The sequence below is a fragment of the Spinacia oleracea genome, chromosome 4 (assembly GCF_020520425.1).
Source record: "Spinacia oleracea cultivar Varoflay chromosome 4, BTI_SOV_V1, whole genome shotgun sequence".
In the NCBI taxonomy this organism is placed as follows: Eukaryota; Viridiplantae; Streptophyta; class Magnoliopsida; order Caryophyllales; family Amaranthaceae; genus Spinacia; species Spinacia oleracea.
In genome coordinates, this window is record NC_079490.1 from 3,100,018 (window position 1) to 3,117,275 (window position 17,258).

The 17,258-nt window shown below is 33.7% G+C and overlaps 3 protein-coding genes across 3 annotated transcripts; all 3 read right to left on the reverse strand.

Moving 5' to 3' along the window:
* Positions 1 to 3,668: 3,668 nt before the first annotated feature.
* On the reverse strand, positions 3,669 to 6,646 carry LOC110783342 (10 kDa chaperonin, mitochondrial). The gene is made up of 3 exons (XM_021987672.2): positions 6,375 to 6,646; positions 5,878 to 6,017; positions 3,669 to 3,968 (listed from the first exon to the last, which is right to left on the reverse strand). Exons 1-3 carry the CDS (start codon positions 6,477 to 6,479, stop codon positions 3,920 to 3,922), a joined length of 294 nt encoding a protein of 97 aa, XP_021843364.1. The 5' UTR covers positions 6,480 to 6,646; the 3' UTR covers positions 3,669 to 3,919.
* An 875-nt stretch (positions 6,647 to 7,521) lies between these two features.
* Positions 7,522 to 11,743, reverse strand: LOC110783343 (uncharacterized). Its single transcript, XM_021987673.2, has 4 exons — positions 11,459 to 11,743; positions 8,733 to 8,803; positions 8,546 to 8,632; positions 7,522 to 8,255 (listed from the first exon to the last, which is right to left on the reverse strand). The coding sequence occupies exons 1-4, from the start codon at positions 11,592 to 11,594 to the stop codon at positions 7,962 to 7,964; spliced, it is 588 nt and encodes a 195-aa protein (XP_021843365.1). The 5' UTR covers positions 11,595 to 11,743; the 3' UTR covers positions 7,522 to 7,961.
* A 2,247-nt stretch (positions 11,744 to 13,990) lies between these two features.
* LOC110783242 (uncharacterized) lies at positions 13,991 to 16,886 on the reverse strand. The gene is made up of 3 exons (XM_056843757.1): positions 16,685 to 16,886; positions 14,845 to 14,988; positions 13,991 to 14,373 (listed from the first exon to the last, which is right to left on the reverse strand). The coding sequence occupies exons 2-3, from the start codon at positions 14,965 to 14,967 to the stop codon at positions 14,314 to 14,316; spliced, it is 183 nt and encodes a 60-aa protein (XP_056699735.1). The 5' UTR covers positions 14,968 to 14,988; positions 16,685 to 16,886; the 3' UTR covers positions 13,991 to 14,313.
* Between the last annotated feature and the right edge of the window lie 372 nt (positions 16,887 to 17,258).

Below are 17,258 nucleotides of genomic sequence, written 5' to 3' on the forward strand. Positions count from 1 at the left end.
GTGGTGTAACAAGTCTTCACTTATAACCTAATGGGTTGTTATAATAGTGTTTTTTAATCCAAACTAGTTTGAAGTAAGATTGTGATTGTTGTGGAGCACAAATTAGAAGGTGCACCCAATTGTGTGTATTTCTACATACAATTGGGGTAAAAAGCGCATTTTTCAAGGATTTTTTGTCATTTAACACCTTAAAAAAACTAGTTTTTGTAATTTAACACCTTACTTATTTTTTATTGTTTTTAAACACCTTAAAAAACAAAAAAAAATTTAGAAATCAACACCACTTGACAATTTTTATTAGAAAAAATATTAGTTTTTAACTATGCTAAAGGTTCCAAGGCATGATATGGTGGTAAACAACTCCTTCTACTATCAAATTATGCTTTGGAAGTTATAGCATGATAAAAAATCAACGTTTTTTTCTTATGAAAATCGTTAAGCGGTGTTGATTTATAAATTTTTAGATTTTTAAGGTGTTTAAATATAATAAAAAATAAGTAAGGTGTTTAATTACAAAAATTAATTTTGTTAAGGTGTTAAATGATAAAAAATCCTTTTTTCAATTTATAAGCACATTTTCGTGGTTTAAAAGCACATTTTTACCATTTAAAAAAGTACACTATTTTTGTAGAAAAAAATCTTTTTATTTTAACAATTATATATTTATATTGCATTCAACAATATGTTGTTTTCACTTAGGAGCTGTGCGACATGCAAGTCTCATGCATGGTTTTTAATGAGAGTGTAGAAGTGAGGAATCCTCTTTTCGACTCAGACTCTTCCACTCCAATCGTTGCTTTTCTTTCTGTTACTTCGAAAGTAGCTGCTTCAGCTTCACCCACTCGAATTTTTGACATTCCCTTTTATTTCTCATCAAAAGAATGGCATATTCTTCTGGAAATTCTAGCTATTCTTAGCATGATGTTGGGGAATCTCATTGCTATTACTCAAACAAGCATGAAACGTATGCTTGCATATTCGTCCACATGTCAAATCGGATATGTAATTATTGGAATAATTGTTGGAGACTCAAATGATGGATATGCAAGCATGATAACTTATATGTTGTTTTATATCTCCATGAATCTAGGAACTTTTGCTTGCATTTTATTATTTGGTTTACGTAGTGGAACTGATTACATTCGAGATTATGCAGGATTATACACGAAAGATCCTTACAAGCCATAATAGTGTGGATTTGAGAGATTTTGTTTATTTGTCAAAAATGAAGATATGACACTATACCCGTCAAAATTTAAAAATAAAAATAAAAAATGATACTATACAAGGTAAATATAACTTGCTAATTGCAACCATAAATCACCTTAGACTAGTAAAGTTATCAAATCACACTAGGTTATCAAAAGTGACTCTGCTAGTTGTTAAAATATTAATCTAGAAAAACCTAAAAATATATGAAGGTATGCTATAATCTAGAATAATTTTAGGAAATATCTAGGAGTTAGCCTAGAAAAATCTAGTAACTAAAATGTCAAGAATTCCTACAAAATATCTAGTAGCTAAAGATATTTAGTAGTAAGAAAATATGTTAGAAAATATATGTCACCTTCTACTACTATTATATATATACACCTCTTGTATACATGATTGTGATGAAAAACTAAGAAAATATATCAGATCCCCACAAATTAACTGTGAAATTAATCTTAATTTTAAGATCTAGCACGAGCAAAAACATGAATTTCACTTGTAACTGAAATTTCAAAAACAAAAGGCAATTTAAATATGATCCTAAACAACAATCCAAATTCCTAATATGGTACAAAGTAAGTTATCAAAATGGTAGCAAAACCTAAAATAAAAAGATATGAGAGATACCTTGAGATAGAAAAATAAAAAACACCCAGATTTTTTGTTTTCACTTACGTGCGGTCAGTGGACATGGGAAGAATATCATGTTCTTGATATTCTTAATGCACATATTTTTCATTGCTATCTCTCACATGGTAGGAGTTCCCAAACATCGAAAGAGAGTACCGGTCAAACACAGTGCGTGGTATCTTGACTATCTTCCATCATATTGTGAGTTCGAACTCGTTAAAATCCAATATGGCGCAATCAACATATGTATAGTCTCTTTGTAATGCTTAGTTATAAGAGTAAACGAGAGGCAATAGGATGGTTGCGAAGAACTTGAATTATTTCCTTCTTTTTATTGCCTATAACCTCTGCTACATCACCGATAAAAGCTACACGTACATTGAAAGACCTTGGTTTGGGCACTTTTTGTTTTGCAATCCATTTGTTGGATAGTCGTTGTCTAAGCAAGGCAGTATAGAGCTTCTATAGTATCCGTCGAGATATAAACTCAACATAAGTCTATAATTGAAGCACAAAATAGTAGTTAATAATAAGTGAAATTCCATCAATTCTAAGGAATGATTAGCTAGAATTTATTTATATTTACTATATTCCTGTTTTTTAATAGGCTCATAAAGTTCACATTTCAATTCGAAGGTCTATGAATATACATATCCAACAACCATTCTACAAAAGAAAAATAAAATAAAAATCAACATGCATATATATGAGTCATATTCAGATTAACTATTTCTTCTTGTTCAACATACGAATGTATGAAATTGCAACAACATGCAAGTTTGTTATCCACTTTATTCTCTTGGTTTTGTTATTCATTTTGTTCTTAAGGATTAAAGTAACTTTCTTCCCTTCTATTGCAAGTACTCGTATTAATTCTTTCTCTTTTCTCTTCTAATTCGTTATTGAAAATTATACAACATCTCTCTTACAGAAATTACAACAGATGAGCAAATAACATTACGTCTGACCCATTTGAAAACTTCAATAATAGGGTAAGTGTAGAAGTTTTTTGCACCTAGACATGATTATGATTTTGCCTCAAATGTTCTTCCTGGTTTGACATTTTTCTCATACAAAAATATGATTACTCATTTATTTACTAGAAAATAATCAGATCAAAGCAATTACATATAACATTCAGACGAGATCAGAATAGATAAGACTATACAAATTCTGATAGACCCGACCAAAAACAAAAATTATCAAACCACATGATGAAGAGAATAGAACCTGGTTGTAATGAAGGAAACATGCCCTTCAGTAAAGTCTGTATTAGTCTAATAAGTACATTTTAAATTAATTACAAAGATAATTATTTTGGTGAAATCACATGACCGGAATGCCTAACTGGAGGTCGATTTCTCACAAGTAGAATCAATCTCCGATTAAATCTAAAACTAAGTCTTGACTAAACTCAGAGTCACACAAATGATATGTTAACGGATTAAATGTTTCGACGAATAAATAAATATTCGGTAAATATTGTAAGTAACGTTAAAGTTCAGAAATGATGGATGTTGAGCTTAGTGGTAGCGAAAAATCGTTTAAGCCAATCAACAGAATTATTTTAGTGGACCAGATAGTCCAACGAAACAAATCGGTGATCCGATCACCCGATTTGACAGCCCTACTCAACACGATTCAATGTGTAAGGAACAACAAGTACTAATTAAAGCTGTAACATTCTCCGTACACATTTATTTGGGTGACGGCCGCTACTAGAACCAACGACAGTCGATAGAAGATGGAACTACAGAAGCCATTACCTTCACAAAACTCTGTGACATCTCAATTCTCACACATAATGCAACGATCAACAAACAAAGGAGAAAACGAAACCATATATGCTAATTTCATAACAAAGTGATTGAAAAACAATAACAACATGAACAAAATCCTCAATTCTGCAATTCAAAGACTCGTTTTTGGTTCAAATATTGTTCAAGGAGAGCTTTTCAACTTTGTCAATTGAGCTCATGAACTCCTTTTTTTGTAACTTTTTTTTTTATTGTTTGGGAGAGAGGGGAACTCCTACAAATCGGATTAAGCGTGCCACAAAACCGCTACTGAATCAGAATCAGTCATGTAGAGTTCCAAGAATGTCGTCTTCCCGGTACAGATGATACCTGCAAGAGGGGAGTGAAGCTAACAAAAGTTACAAACATGAAAAATGAGACTTAATATTCACGCGCATGATACTCAACCATGGAATAAGAAATTCAGAAGTATTATTGAATTAGTGATTGAGGCAACCAAAATCAGGTAATGATGAACAAAGCTCGAGGAATGCATTCATCAAATAAACCAGAACAATTATACCCACAAACAGTGGTAGATAATGAGGCTCGACAATCCAGGTCAAAATAAAGCAATGAAATAACAATCCCCGGGAATTGTATATCCCAACCACTACAATCATTTGGTATACTACTCCCTCAGTTCCTAAACAAGTGTCCTATTTGGATAAATGTGCGAGGATGAAGAAAAATAAGAGACGTGTAAGAAGAACAATGGTTGAGAGTGTTTTTGGGGAAAGAATAAAGTACATAATTGTTTATTGATAAAGTACAAATAAAAGTGGATGTGGGGATGAAAAGTGAGAAAACTGTAGAATGTGTAATAGCAATCATGATTTATGGAAAAGTGGGAAAATGTATGGAAACTTGGGAAAAGTGTATGTCCAAAAGTAGAAATAAAACACTTATTAGGGAATGCTATTTATAGAAATAAGGCACTTATTTAGGAACGGAGGGAATAATATTATATGGATTTGAATGGCTATGGTCAAGATTCAAAGTTAACCTCATTGTTCGAGTTTGAAAAGTTACATAATGGCAGAAACTTGACGTACAAGGAGTCTGCTAGGCTTAATCCTAGTCATATCACCACAATACCACATCAGATTCATATCATAATACCAATGCATCCATTGAAGCATTACAAAAGGATAACTACCACCACAATCATCCATATACCTCCATAACCATATGAAATACCGCCAAAGCTCTTTTATCTACCTAGATTGGAAGGTTTAGCAATATCAAAAGAAATTTCACTACGTATCCTCAAACTAATGCAAATAGACCTAGGGAGGAAGAAAATGGAAGAAAGCTACACGATCATGTATAGTTCATACACCCATATACTATGTATTGTAAAGATAGGAAGCCTTTTGACTCGCAGAAAGGGAAATTGAATAACACAAACATCCATACAGCTACCAAATAGACACCACAAACATAAAAATGCAAAAATCACTTCTAATCTTCTAGCACACTTCCCTAGCAAAGGTGTGATTAATTTGTATAGAACTCCATCATAAACGATATCCTTGAACCACGGGACACCATACTACTCCCTCCGCCCCTCTTTGATTGGCAGATATTCCACTTTGGGGTATTCTATTGAGATTGCTCTCTCTTAATGACTTGCTCTATATCTCTATATCTCTCTCTTAATCAGTCCACCTTATCAATCAATGTGCACATTTTACATCAATGCCTAATATATTGAATTTTGGCTATGGAGCAATAAAAAGGGGGACAGAGGGAGTAATATTAGTAAATAGTAATACTACTACACGTATGGTGTCAGCTCAAACGAAGCAGCAGCAAACTGCTAGTAAATGTTTCTGCAGTTAGGTTTATATAAGCATCAACAACTATCAATCATGTCAACGATCACGCAATGACAAATCAATATCTACACGTATGGTGTCAGCTCAAACAAAGAAGCAGCAAATTGCTAGTAAATGTTTCTGCATTTAGGTTTTTCTATAAGCCTCAACGACCATCAATCTTGTCAATAATCAAGCAATGATAAATCAATACTCTGTATGAATTTCCCAAGCCTCAGCCATAATATACAGTTTAACCACCATTCAAAAGCAGATTTCAAGAATCTAAAGCTCGTAGTAGATTCGAGGACAAAATTTACGACAAACTAACACAAAATTACTCATAATCTAGCTTCAACAATGCACAAATAATGCACTAAAAGTAGAGCTCATATAACAAAGCATAAAACAGAACTCACGTTTTATCTTCAAGCTTATACTCAGAGCCACCATATTCAGGCAAAAGAACAGTATCTCCCTCCTTCACACAAACAGGGATTAGTTTCCCTTCATTGGAACGACTTCCGGGACCAACAGCAACCACTTTCCCAGAGTTCAGCTGCATCAAATTAACCATTTTTAGGCAAAACTTATCTTTTTAATTTTCAATTAACACTAAAGATTAATCAAAACAATTTGGGCATTCACAACCAAAATATAAACAGCATTAATTTCAGACAGATTAGAACAAAGATGTACCCAAAATGCAATTAACCTAGCTATATCAAAAGGAATTAGATCAAAAGCAACAAAATTTATGCAAAAATGTAATAACCCCAGATTAGATTTACTCTAATATCGCTGAAACAAGATGTGGGTATTTGCAATAGAGTTAAAAGAATCAATTTACAAACAAAAATCAACGAAAAAGCAGCTAAATTCGATTAAAAAGAAAAGAATGGGGGTTTAATTGGACCTTGTTTGAAGATTCTGGAAGCAAGATTCCAGCATTTGTTTTGGTGGGAGCAGTGATTTTCTCAATCAAAATGCGATTGAATGTGGGAATTAGCCTCTTTGCCATCTCTTTTCAAACTCTGCGAAATACCCAGAAAAAATTGAGGAGAGAGAAATGAGGGGTTTTTGACGATTTGTAGAAGTTGTAATCAAGGGTTTTAGTTGTGGTGGCTAAATACTTGGGTAACTAGTGTTCGCTGGAATCGAAGTAAAGCAACTAGAACCTTCCAAAATATCATTTGCTCAATTAGGGTTTATCTGAGATTTATGGCTCTTGGTTACTACTTTTACTAAACTACCCTACTATAAATCACTTTCCTTTTACTTTGGGTTTGTTTATAAAATGTTACTACTCCCTCCGTCCTGGAATACTAACCATTTTGATCAACATAAAGTTTAATAGTCCCTCTGTTTTTTTAATATTCGCACCGGTTTGATCGGTGCGGAGTTTAATACATGTGAATTGACTTATTAATTTAATAGATATTAGTTGATAGTGAGTTATTCTTTTAATATAGTTAGTGGGAAATGTGTAAGGGGTGGGGAGTGGTGGGTGGGGGTGTGAATTTTAAATGATTTTTTTGTAGAGAGTAGGGGTGTAGGTGAGTTAGTAGCTAAGTGTGAAAAATAATATTATATTGGACAAATTTCCTTTTATAAAAGCGGTGCAAGTATTAAGGGACGACCCGAAAGGAAAGCGGTGCGAATATTAAGGGACGGAGGGAGTACAAAGTAATTGACTTATTATTTAATTAGATGGTAGTAGTTGATAGTGTAGTATTTTTTAATATAGATAGGGATATGTGTCAATTTTTTAAAGGGGTAAGAGGTAGGGTGCATGGGACCACAAAGTGACAAAATAACTTAGTATTTCGGGACGGAGGGAGTATAACTTATTCAACCTAAAGAGAAAAAATAACAATAAGACTCTGTTCTATTTGACTTATTTTGACTAAACTTGTTTTAATAAACTCATTTGTTTGTGAAAATGTCTGAGATAAAATTATTTTTGCAAACCTATATTACCAGAACTTAACTGAACTTATTTTGTCCGAAATAAATCAAAATAAGTTGAACAAAACAGAATTGAAGTTGCTGAGAATTCTGAATTCAATTTGTATAAATATCAATGTTTTAAATTCCATTTCTACACATGTAAAAAATTCGGAGTACATACCTTAATATTAATTTTTTGAACTACTAGTTAATTATTCTAAATAATACAAGTCAAACAGTAAGCGAAAACAAATATGATGACATTATAAAGGTTAAAACTACACGATTCAATCAAATTTCCAAAAGAATATGATACTCGTGTGTTTGGAAACCATCATTTCATCACCCCAAATAGCCAATTTGGAGAAAACAGAAGGATCTACATTGAATTTGGCCCAAATTTTAGACTTGGAAAGATAAGTCAGTTGAATTTGAAATCCTTCTAAGCATGCCACACCCATCATCATCATCCTCTCTCCACTAAAAATCCGACACCAGCTTATCCACCACCACCGCCACTGCCACCGCCACGGAATTTGGCACAATAATCTTCTTAGTGACGCTTTTTCCCACCACGTCCACCACCGCCGCCGCCACCACCACCGCCCTTCTTGCCACCCTTCTTTTTACCACCCTTCTTTTTTCTCCCTTTGCTGGCCTTAGGAGGACCCCTATCATCATCGTTCCTTGGAGGTGGAGCAGATTTTAGTAAATGTTTAACATCAAGAATTCCATTTCGGAAACGCCCTTCGCTTGATTTCAGCACTCCGTCTTCAGGCCTGCGCTTCTCTTCGGGTTTTTTGGTCCTTTTGATGAGATTTTCCCCACAATGTCCGATAAGTAACTCCTGCAGAAAGTTACTGTCAGCAAGTTTCCACTTTAAATTAACTACTCCCTCCATCCCAATTTATAGTCCCGTTTGACTAAAAACACGAGTTTTAAGAAAAGTGGAATATAGTACTTCGTATATGGGAAAGTGTATGGGAAAGTGGGAAGAATAATGTCCAAATAAGGAAACAGAACTATAAATTTGGGACGCCTGAAATAGAAAACAAGACTATAATTTTGGGACGGAGGGGGTAATAACAAAATCTAGCAAATTCATAACAGATTAAAGTTCATATCTGAAATCACAACCTGTTGCAACAACTTCTCTTCCTTCTTCTTTTGATTCTTCATCATTGGCCGTGCTACACTAAGTGGTAGTCTCTGTTTCTTAGGAGCCTTTTAACAGATAAACATAACATAATCGTTGTCAGCAAATGGTTCACTCAAAGAGTTCAGATTAGCATTAAAACACAAGGGATAAGTCAACATCCCTTACCTTTCCGCCCAATGAAACGACTTTCTGATTCTGCAAATTCTTCCTCTCTTTCCATGTCATATCAGAGGAGCCTGCAGTGTAACATAATGTTTAGTTACCAGCAATACATTTGAAAACCCGAAGATCTCAGTTTAGGAAGAATGTGAAAGCGTTACGGGAGCAAAAGGTGGTTACAGTGGGACTCTTTTGTGAAGAGTACTTAAGGAATCAAGGTATGATTATTAGGCTTAGAGTCAAGAGTATTATGAGTAAGAAAGTGTCACAATCTGATCAGGTTTGGTTTGCCGCTCTTTAGTTGTCAGTCAAATAGTTGTATTTTGGTTTTTGCCGGTTTGACTTGTACTATGTACGTTTCTTGGTTCTAGAGGGAATAGAGATCATCCTAGATGGTTTGTTTCCCCTTTAGTTCCCTGTTGTATGAAGTTGATCTTTTGAGAAATAAAATTGCTTGCTTACCGGAAAAAAAGAAAAAGAAAAACATTAGAACAACTCGCTAGTCTCAAGTTTAATTTAAGGTATAGTGTCCTTGGGATTCAGGAGTGAGGAGTATAGTCTAAGGCACACACGTTTCCGCAATATATAGATTTCAATTCATTAAAATTAATTTTAAGTTATGATTTGTCCTTGAATTCATTTTAGTGCACTATTTGTCGTATTTGTTTGTTGTCACTGATTTCCTATCAGTGGAAGATACGAATAAAACACAGCATCTTTACTATTTAGGGGTAACAATACATTCTTGTCGTACATTTTTTAGGCTTACATCTCTCACAATAAAACTTATTCACAGTGCTTTTGTAAAAGATATGTACCACATATGCCGCATCCTGCATCCCCCACCCCCTAAAATTCTAGTTGGATACTGAGAAACTAGAGAAAAAGGTACTTCATTACTCTGGCAGAATAGTTTCTATCATCAAAAGGCAAGCACTCAATTTCAACTTCCAAGGACGGTAAAAAAACTAAAGTTCTTGCTCTTTGATTAGTCGGTTGCACTACCATTGTTCCCTTCGACAATTTCTATTATACAACCGGTCGGTATTGGTACTTCATTACCCTAGCAGAACAGTTTCAATCATCGAATGTAAGCCAAGGCAGGCACTCACATTCAACTTCCAAGAATGTCAAAAACTTAGGCTCTGTTTGGCAACTCATTTAAGGTGACTTAAATGATAAGATGCTGAAATTTTAAGCGAGCTTAAATGATTAGTTGTGTTTGATAACTACGTGAAATTAGATTTAAGGTGCAAAAAGTAGCTGAAATTGGAACGTTAATCAAACTAACGTTTGAAAAATAGGACTTGGAATTTCTTTGTTTTTAACTTTTTTTTATCCTTTCTACAATTTCATATCTTCTGGTTCAAATCCCCTGGTGGACCGTAGTGCCCCAAGAACTATGCGGCGGTCAAGTAGGAAGTTGTATTCTATGGGAATGCAAGAGGAACTAAGCGTTGTGGTCGATTGTTAGGAACGTAACGGCGGTGCAGTGCTATGAGATGGCAAAAACTGAACCATCGGAAACCATATGCCGCCTGTGCCGGGGAAGGGTGGAAATAATTATTTTTAAACTGAGTAGAAATCCATTTAAAATTCAACTCTAACGAAACTAGATTAAGTTTTCCATTAGATCAATCGCATGGCGGATAGGCGTCAAAAGAAATGGAGGATTGGCTTCCATTTCTTGGTGAAGGTTGAAGAACCAGTATAACGGTATGTCCATCAACACACTTTACTCTTCCTTTTTCTTTTATTTTTGTAAAACAAACTTTACTCTTCTGTTTGTAATACCACAAGTAATCACTCATGAATTACTCCGTGTATAATTATACACGTATACTGTAATTTTATTTGATAAATATATATACTACTGTAATATACAATTCTCAAAAGTATTTTAAAATTTTCAGCTACTTAAAAAATAAGTTTTACCAAACAATGTACCTAATTAGTTACCTTCTCGGTTCAGCTATTTATCAGCTTCAGTTCCTATCTTATCGATTTCAATTAACTTATCAGTTTCAGCTCTATTTCAGCTAGTTAGGTTCTTGCTCTTTGGTTAGTTGGTTGCACTACCACTGTTCCCTTCGACAATTTATATAAAACAACCGGTTGTATCATATGAAAAAAGCTAAAATAACAATCCCAATAGTCTTATTTAGGCCATACACTGTCATAACCTAATCCCAATTCCTAAATTCTGCAAATTTACACCAAACATTGTATTCAAGTCCAGCTCCCTTCGATGATTTGTATTGTACAACCGGTTATATCTTACGACAAAAGCTAAAATCAAAATCCCAATAGTCTCATTCAGGTTGTCATAACCTAAGCCCAATTCCTAAATTCTGCAAATTTACACCAAACATTGTATTCCTATCCAGTTCCCTTCGATAATTTGTATCGTACAACCGGTTATATCGTATGACAAAAGCTAAAATCACAATCCCAATAGTCTCATTCAGGTTATACACTATGTCATAACCTAAGCCCAATTCCTAAATTCTGCAAATTTACACCGAACATCGCATTCCAGAAGGAAAAAGAAAATCGAAGATTCAATCATATCAAACCCAAATTACAAATTTAATCAAGCAAATTTTAACACATTACAGAAATCTTCTAATTCAATACTTAAGATTATAGTTCAGTACTCGTAACTAGCAATAAAAATCATTAAAAAAAACAAAAGTAGCAGAAATTGAAAGATGAAAAGGGGGGAAATTTACCAAGAAGTTCAACCTCCTTCATAATAGAGCGAAAATCCAATGGTATGCCATTTAATTCCAAACCACTTCTGGAAGAACTTCCTCCTCCTCCTTGAACTGCTGCTTTCGCACCTCCCTTATTTTCCCGCATTTTCATCTTGCAATTGGAACTTTTCACGCACAAATCAATTTGAGTATGAACCCTAGAAAGAATGTTTTAGCTTACGAAGGGAAGAGGAAAGGTTTGTTTTTTGGGGGGAGGTTTTCGAAGGGACGACGGTGTTTTTTTCAATTGCTTGGGAATTGTTAGGGTAGTCTTAACTCTTAAGCCCGTTCTTTTTCGCTTCAAAAGGTCTTGTGCGCACAAGGTGTACAATAAATTTATTGTACACCAAGATAACTTTAACCATTTTTTTTGTAACTTTAATCTAGTTTTGATTAACTTTTATATTAGTAAAAAAAATTGATAGATAAATATTTTAAAGGGTTAAATGATTAATTTTATACATTATTAGTTATTTTGAAGAAATAAGTTTTACTAAAATGAAAAAAATTTATCACTGAAAAATAAATAACTTTTACATATATATGCTTAACTTTTAAGAATTTTGAGTTAACTTTTACTCCGGTGTACAATATTTATTGTACACCCATTGTAAATAAGAATTTGTGTTTTCGCTTTATTTCAGTTTCTCTTAAAGCATCTCCAATAGTCGTAGCTAGGGACTAACTTGTAATTTTTAGAAATTTCAAGCTACTAGCTTAACCATTGGAGTTCAAATGATAAATTAGTTTGGCCAAGCAAAATCTCATTTGCTTGAAAAAAATTGGCCAATGAAATAATATAATATTATATTTAAAATATTGGTTGATAAATATCACTACATTAATATCAAGCTAGTAGCTAACCATTGAGGTGCCAACTAGCTAAAAGAGAAAGTAGATTGATATATTATGTGACATGGTAAGCTAATTTAGCAATTGGCTTACTGTTGAAGATGCTCTTATATTTTTCAGTTCGGTTCAGTTTAGTTCAACTTATTATTATTATTATTATTATTATTATTATTATTATTATTATTATTATTATTATTATTATTATTATTATTTTGTTTAATTAGTGGAATAGTTGAACACTCCCACCGTTCTAGTTTATTAATTTCTTATGTAATATTGAATAATTCGCTAAAAGAACACCTTGCATGTGAATCTCTAAATAATCACTTATATGGGTAGTAGACAAAAAAAAAATTGTAATGTTTACTGTTGTTAAATTAGAAAATAAAGGGACCAATTGCATATTTAATTGGGAAGAAAAGAAAATTACAATTGTAATATAAGGGTAAAAGGAGAATAATTGTTGGAACAAATAAGGAAATGTTATAAAAAAGAATAATAAAAAAATATATCTCAATACAGAAAAAAGACTAATAAACAAGAACGGAGAGAGTATAAAATATATTTTTTGTCCACACCAATATTAAATAAGTGATATATATTGACATATTGCTATATTGCCTCCTATGATTAGTTTGAAAGACTAAAATTGACAATACGTTATGTTTGATGAATAATAGTTGGTTGTGTAAAGAAAATGTAACTTTTTTTTTTTCCGGATAATGAAAGTCAATAAGTCAATTACAAAGCATAGATGTCAATTGTGTAAAACCAATTACAATCGGTTTCCTCTTGATACAAATACGGTTTCGGGAAGAAAGGAAAGAATAAATGTAACTTGTATCATACTCGGGGTACATTTTGAAACTAAATTAAAAAATATATACCTCGCAGAACTTTTTAGATTGATATCGGGTTAGAAATGCATAAAAAAACCCATGCGTTGATTGCAATCTTTAAAATGAAGCATTAACGAACTATTTTGGAATGGGACATTTTGTTCCCAAGGTGATTTTTTTTTAGCCATTGGCGTTAAAGATTAAATCTATCATTAGAAGAAGAATTGGGCCAAAATTTAGGATATGTTTTGAGATAAACCAAACTTCAATAAAGAGAAGCAAAAGAAAAGCCATCGCTTAAAACACTTGAAAATATATGTGACAATTAATTTCGAATAAGATTAATTTGCCTCTCGCTAGACAAAGCCAAGCTCAAAGCGCCTTGAAGTAAAGATGGTTGTGGGTCGGCCTGAGCCCACGGGCCGTGGGCCTAACCGGGTCAGGCCCACAGTAGGCCCACATTGTATCGTGCCGTGTCAGGCTGGGCCAAAAAGTTCAAAATAGGGACATGCTCACGGGCTTTCGTGCCGGACTGGGCCGACCCGTCGTGCCTAAAGCTAATTTTACTAAATTTAGCGTGTTTTGTCGTGCCGGATCGTGCCTTTTCTAAACAATTAAGGCCCAGACCCGACTTACGACTTCGTTCCCGTGTCAGGCCGGGCTTTTTTCGTGCTCGTGCCGGGCGGGGCTTTTTTTGTGCCGGGTCGGGTCAGGCTTTGGATCGGCCCGGCCCACAGCCATCTTTACCTTGAAGCTCACATTAGTACCTACAATAATCTCTATAGTCACTATTATTAGCTCACAAAATCACAAATGCTCATGCCCTCAAATCAGGCAATAATTGTTTGTATGCTCATGCTAAATAATTGATACAACTATACAGTACATACTACATACCCATTTCATTGTCAACTATTTCCTTCATTCAATTGAAACAAAGTCCCTTAAAATTGCTTTGTTTTCAATCAAAATTCAGGAAAAAAAATGGAATTTAGTGTCAAATACAACCAAACTGTCTCTCCTAGTAGTCTCCTCTTTCAGTTTGGAAATTTACAGTCCTTTTTTCTTTTATGCTACATGCTCCTTTGCTCATGCAACCGATCTCTAACACAAGAGTTAGCTTAATGTTGAAGCTGAAAATTAAGCCGACATTGAGCCTTTTCCCATGGAAGCTTCGCGTTCTAAACGTAGCCTTTCTCGCTGCAAAAAATCCAAATTCAGCAACCAAAGTAGAAGAAAAAAACATGTCGAATACCATGTTCAATGTTAACCAGTATAATTGAGGTTAACAATAATAAAAATAGAATGAAGTGATGTTTATTACAGTTCTTGGGGCTTGGAGACACATTCACCTATAATGGTCAAGAAATATGCTAGTGCAAAATCAAAATTATTGCAAGAAATATGCTGTGAATTAGTCACCTCTTTACTTTATTTGATTTACAAAGAAAATTAGAGAAATCAATGAGGTTGTATAGTAAACATTCCATAAGAATAGAGAAATTAATGAGGATAAATAAGATTTTCTCAAAAGCTGTTATTCCAAGTGAAAAATATAGTTTATGATGATGTGAGTTCTGCAGAAATGATTCCATTGAAATAAAAGCAAGACATGAAAATTAAAAATAAGGTAAGAATCTAAAGATAATAGCTTATGATGCAAGATCATACCCTTCTTTCCCAATAAGGATGAAAGCACACATAATCATAGACAGGTGAAATTGTCGACACCAAAACCGCATTCAGGCCAAAAAACAAAAGAATCCCTGTCATAGGCCGCGCTCTATGAGGCATTGTCAAGATTAAGCTTCTATTCTGCAAGTATAGATATAATCACGATCAGAAGATTAAAAAACAGTTGTAGCAATCACAAATAAAGAAAAGGGTCCTTATCAAAAAACAAAAAAACAAAATGCACTGAAAATGTAACAACACTTGGACTAGCTAAGCGCGCCTTGCTCAAGGAAGGTTCTAATTTTCATATTTCCAGCTTGTAATTACCATGGAAGGTTCTAATTCAGTCACTCCATCAACGGGATCACGCGATGCTTATGAACCGGCAAGAAAATATGACACTCCAATAGTATTATGTAGTTTTGAGTATAGATTGTGTTAATTTTGTTCTATATCAAATTTTAAGGTTTATTAGGAAATTATGTGCGCCTCGTATCCAAAAGGCGCGCGCCTGAGCCTTGCGCCTAGGCTCCATGACCCTTGTGCGCCTTTTTAAACTAAGCTTGTCCGGCTCAAAAGCCTAAGTGACAAAAAAAACCAATAAATACATAGATGGAGTAGCCACTGCAGTAAGTTATGATCCTATTGACTATTTGACGAACCCAAAGAATCGTTTTTGTCAAGTAAGAGTGAAAAATGTAAGGTAACAAAGCCTCAAATATTATTTGAATGTATAATTGTGAGGCACCCTCTCTAAACCTGGATTCAGATTAAAACATGCTGTATTTTGGAATACTCAGCAGTAACAGTAGAATAAACAAAACCAAGAGCCATGATAGACAATGAGACCTACATTCTAAAACCAGAACGTCACCAAAGATTTGGTATCTTAGGTGATAATATACTCACTTATTCCTTTCAATTGACGATGAATCTTGTAATATTAACAACCAATTTTTCTTCGTCAACCCAAGAAATGCACAAAACAAACCCAGAAATATCCAAAGTTCCAACAAATTAGCCAAAGAACATACACAAAAGGCCCAGATTCCATCCAAGGTAGGATCATATCAATACAAAATGATCCTAATAATGTGTTACCTCGTTGAAATAGACCACTATTACCTGATTCGCTAGTATGAGACTTGGTACGGGTACAAAATTCGCTACTTAATTTGCTAAATTAGACCAAAATTGTACCATTGTCATGCTATAATTCGTTTATTTGGTTCGCGGTTCGTGGGGTGATTAGAGAATTAGGTAACACTGAAATAGACAATATTAGCATTGGTAAGACTTCCATGAAAAATTTATGGTTAAATCCAAGTCTGAAGAAGCATAAACTTGAGCATTGGTCAGTATCATATTGTTTAGTAAAACCCAGAAATGCAATTGAAGATTAAGTGCCTAGAGAAATCATTTCCTATAAATGGATTGCTATGACCGAATTGTTCTGCAATCAAGGCTTTTCTTATTCAATTAGCTCATCATTCTTCATTTCCTAACTAAACTAATGATAAATCTATAAATACTTCAAGATCAACACAAAAATCCAACAAAATCCCTCAATATAATCCCTCATCATTCTTCATTTCCTAACTAAATTAATGATAAAATCTATAAATACTTCAAGAACAACACAAAAATCCAACAAAATCCCTCAATATATAATATATTTAACAATTTTAAACATCATATGAGGCAAAATCTATAATCCCCAGACGAGATTGAACACTTGTTGGGTCTTTAACTACAAATAAAAGCAATACAAAAATCCAAAAAACATTGATATGAAAATAGATAAGCGAAGAAAGTGCATGAGGAAAAGAAGCTATACAGTGTGGTGAAAACGGAGAATAGTAGCGGCAAAGAGGTAGAGGTGGTTGGAATTGGAAGTTCCCCAAATTGAAATTCGCGGTGGAAGAAGCGCCGCCGACTAGAGGTGGTGATACAACTTCAAAATTGTGGTTTTGATAGAGGATTTTACGAGGAAGCAGGAGTTTGGAGTTTGAAGAAAGAGAATTTTATTTCGTTGGATTGTTTTTTTTTATCTAATATAATTTGAATTTTATAAATTTTTATAACTTTGATGTTATATAAGTTAAACAACGAAATCAATTAGTTAAGCGTTGAAACTAATTATTTTTGCACTGAAATCAATTAGTTAAGCACTACAACTACTAATGAAACCAATTAGTTCAGCAATCAAAGTAGTATTTTCGGTTAAATGGTCTTACACAAAAGTTGGCATTAATGAAATCAATTAGTTAAGCATTGAAACTAATTAGTTTTGCATTGAAATCAATTAGTTAAGCACTAGAACTACTAATGAAACCAATTAGTTCAGCAATCAAAGTAGTATTTTTGGTTAAATGGTCTTACACAAAAGTTGACATTTGAATTTTTATTTT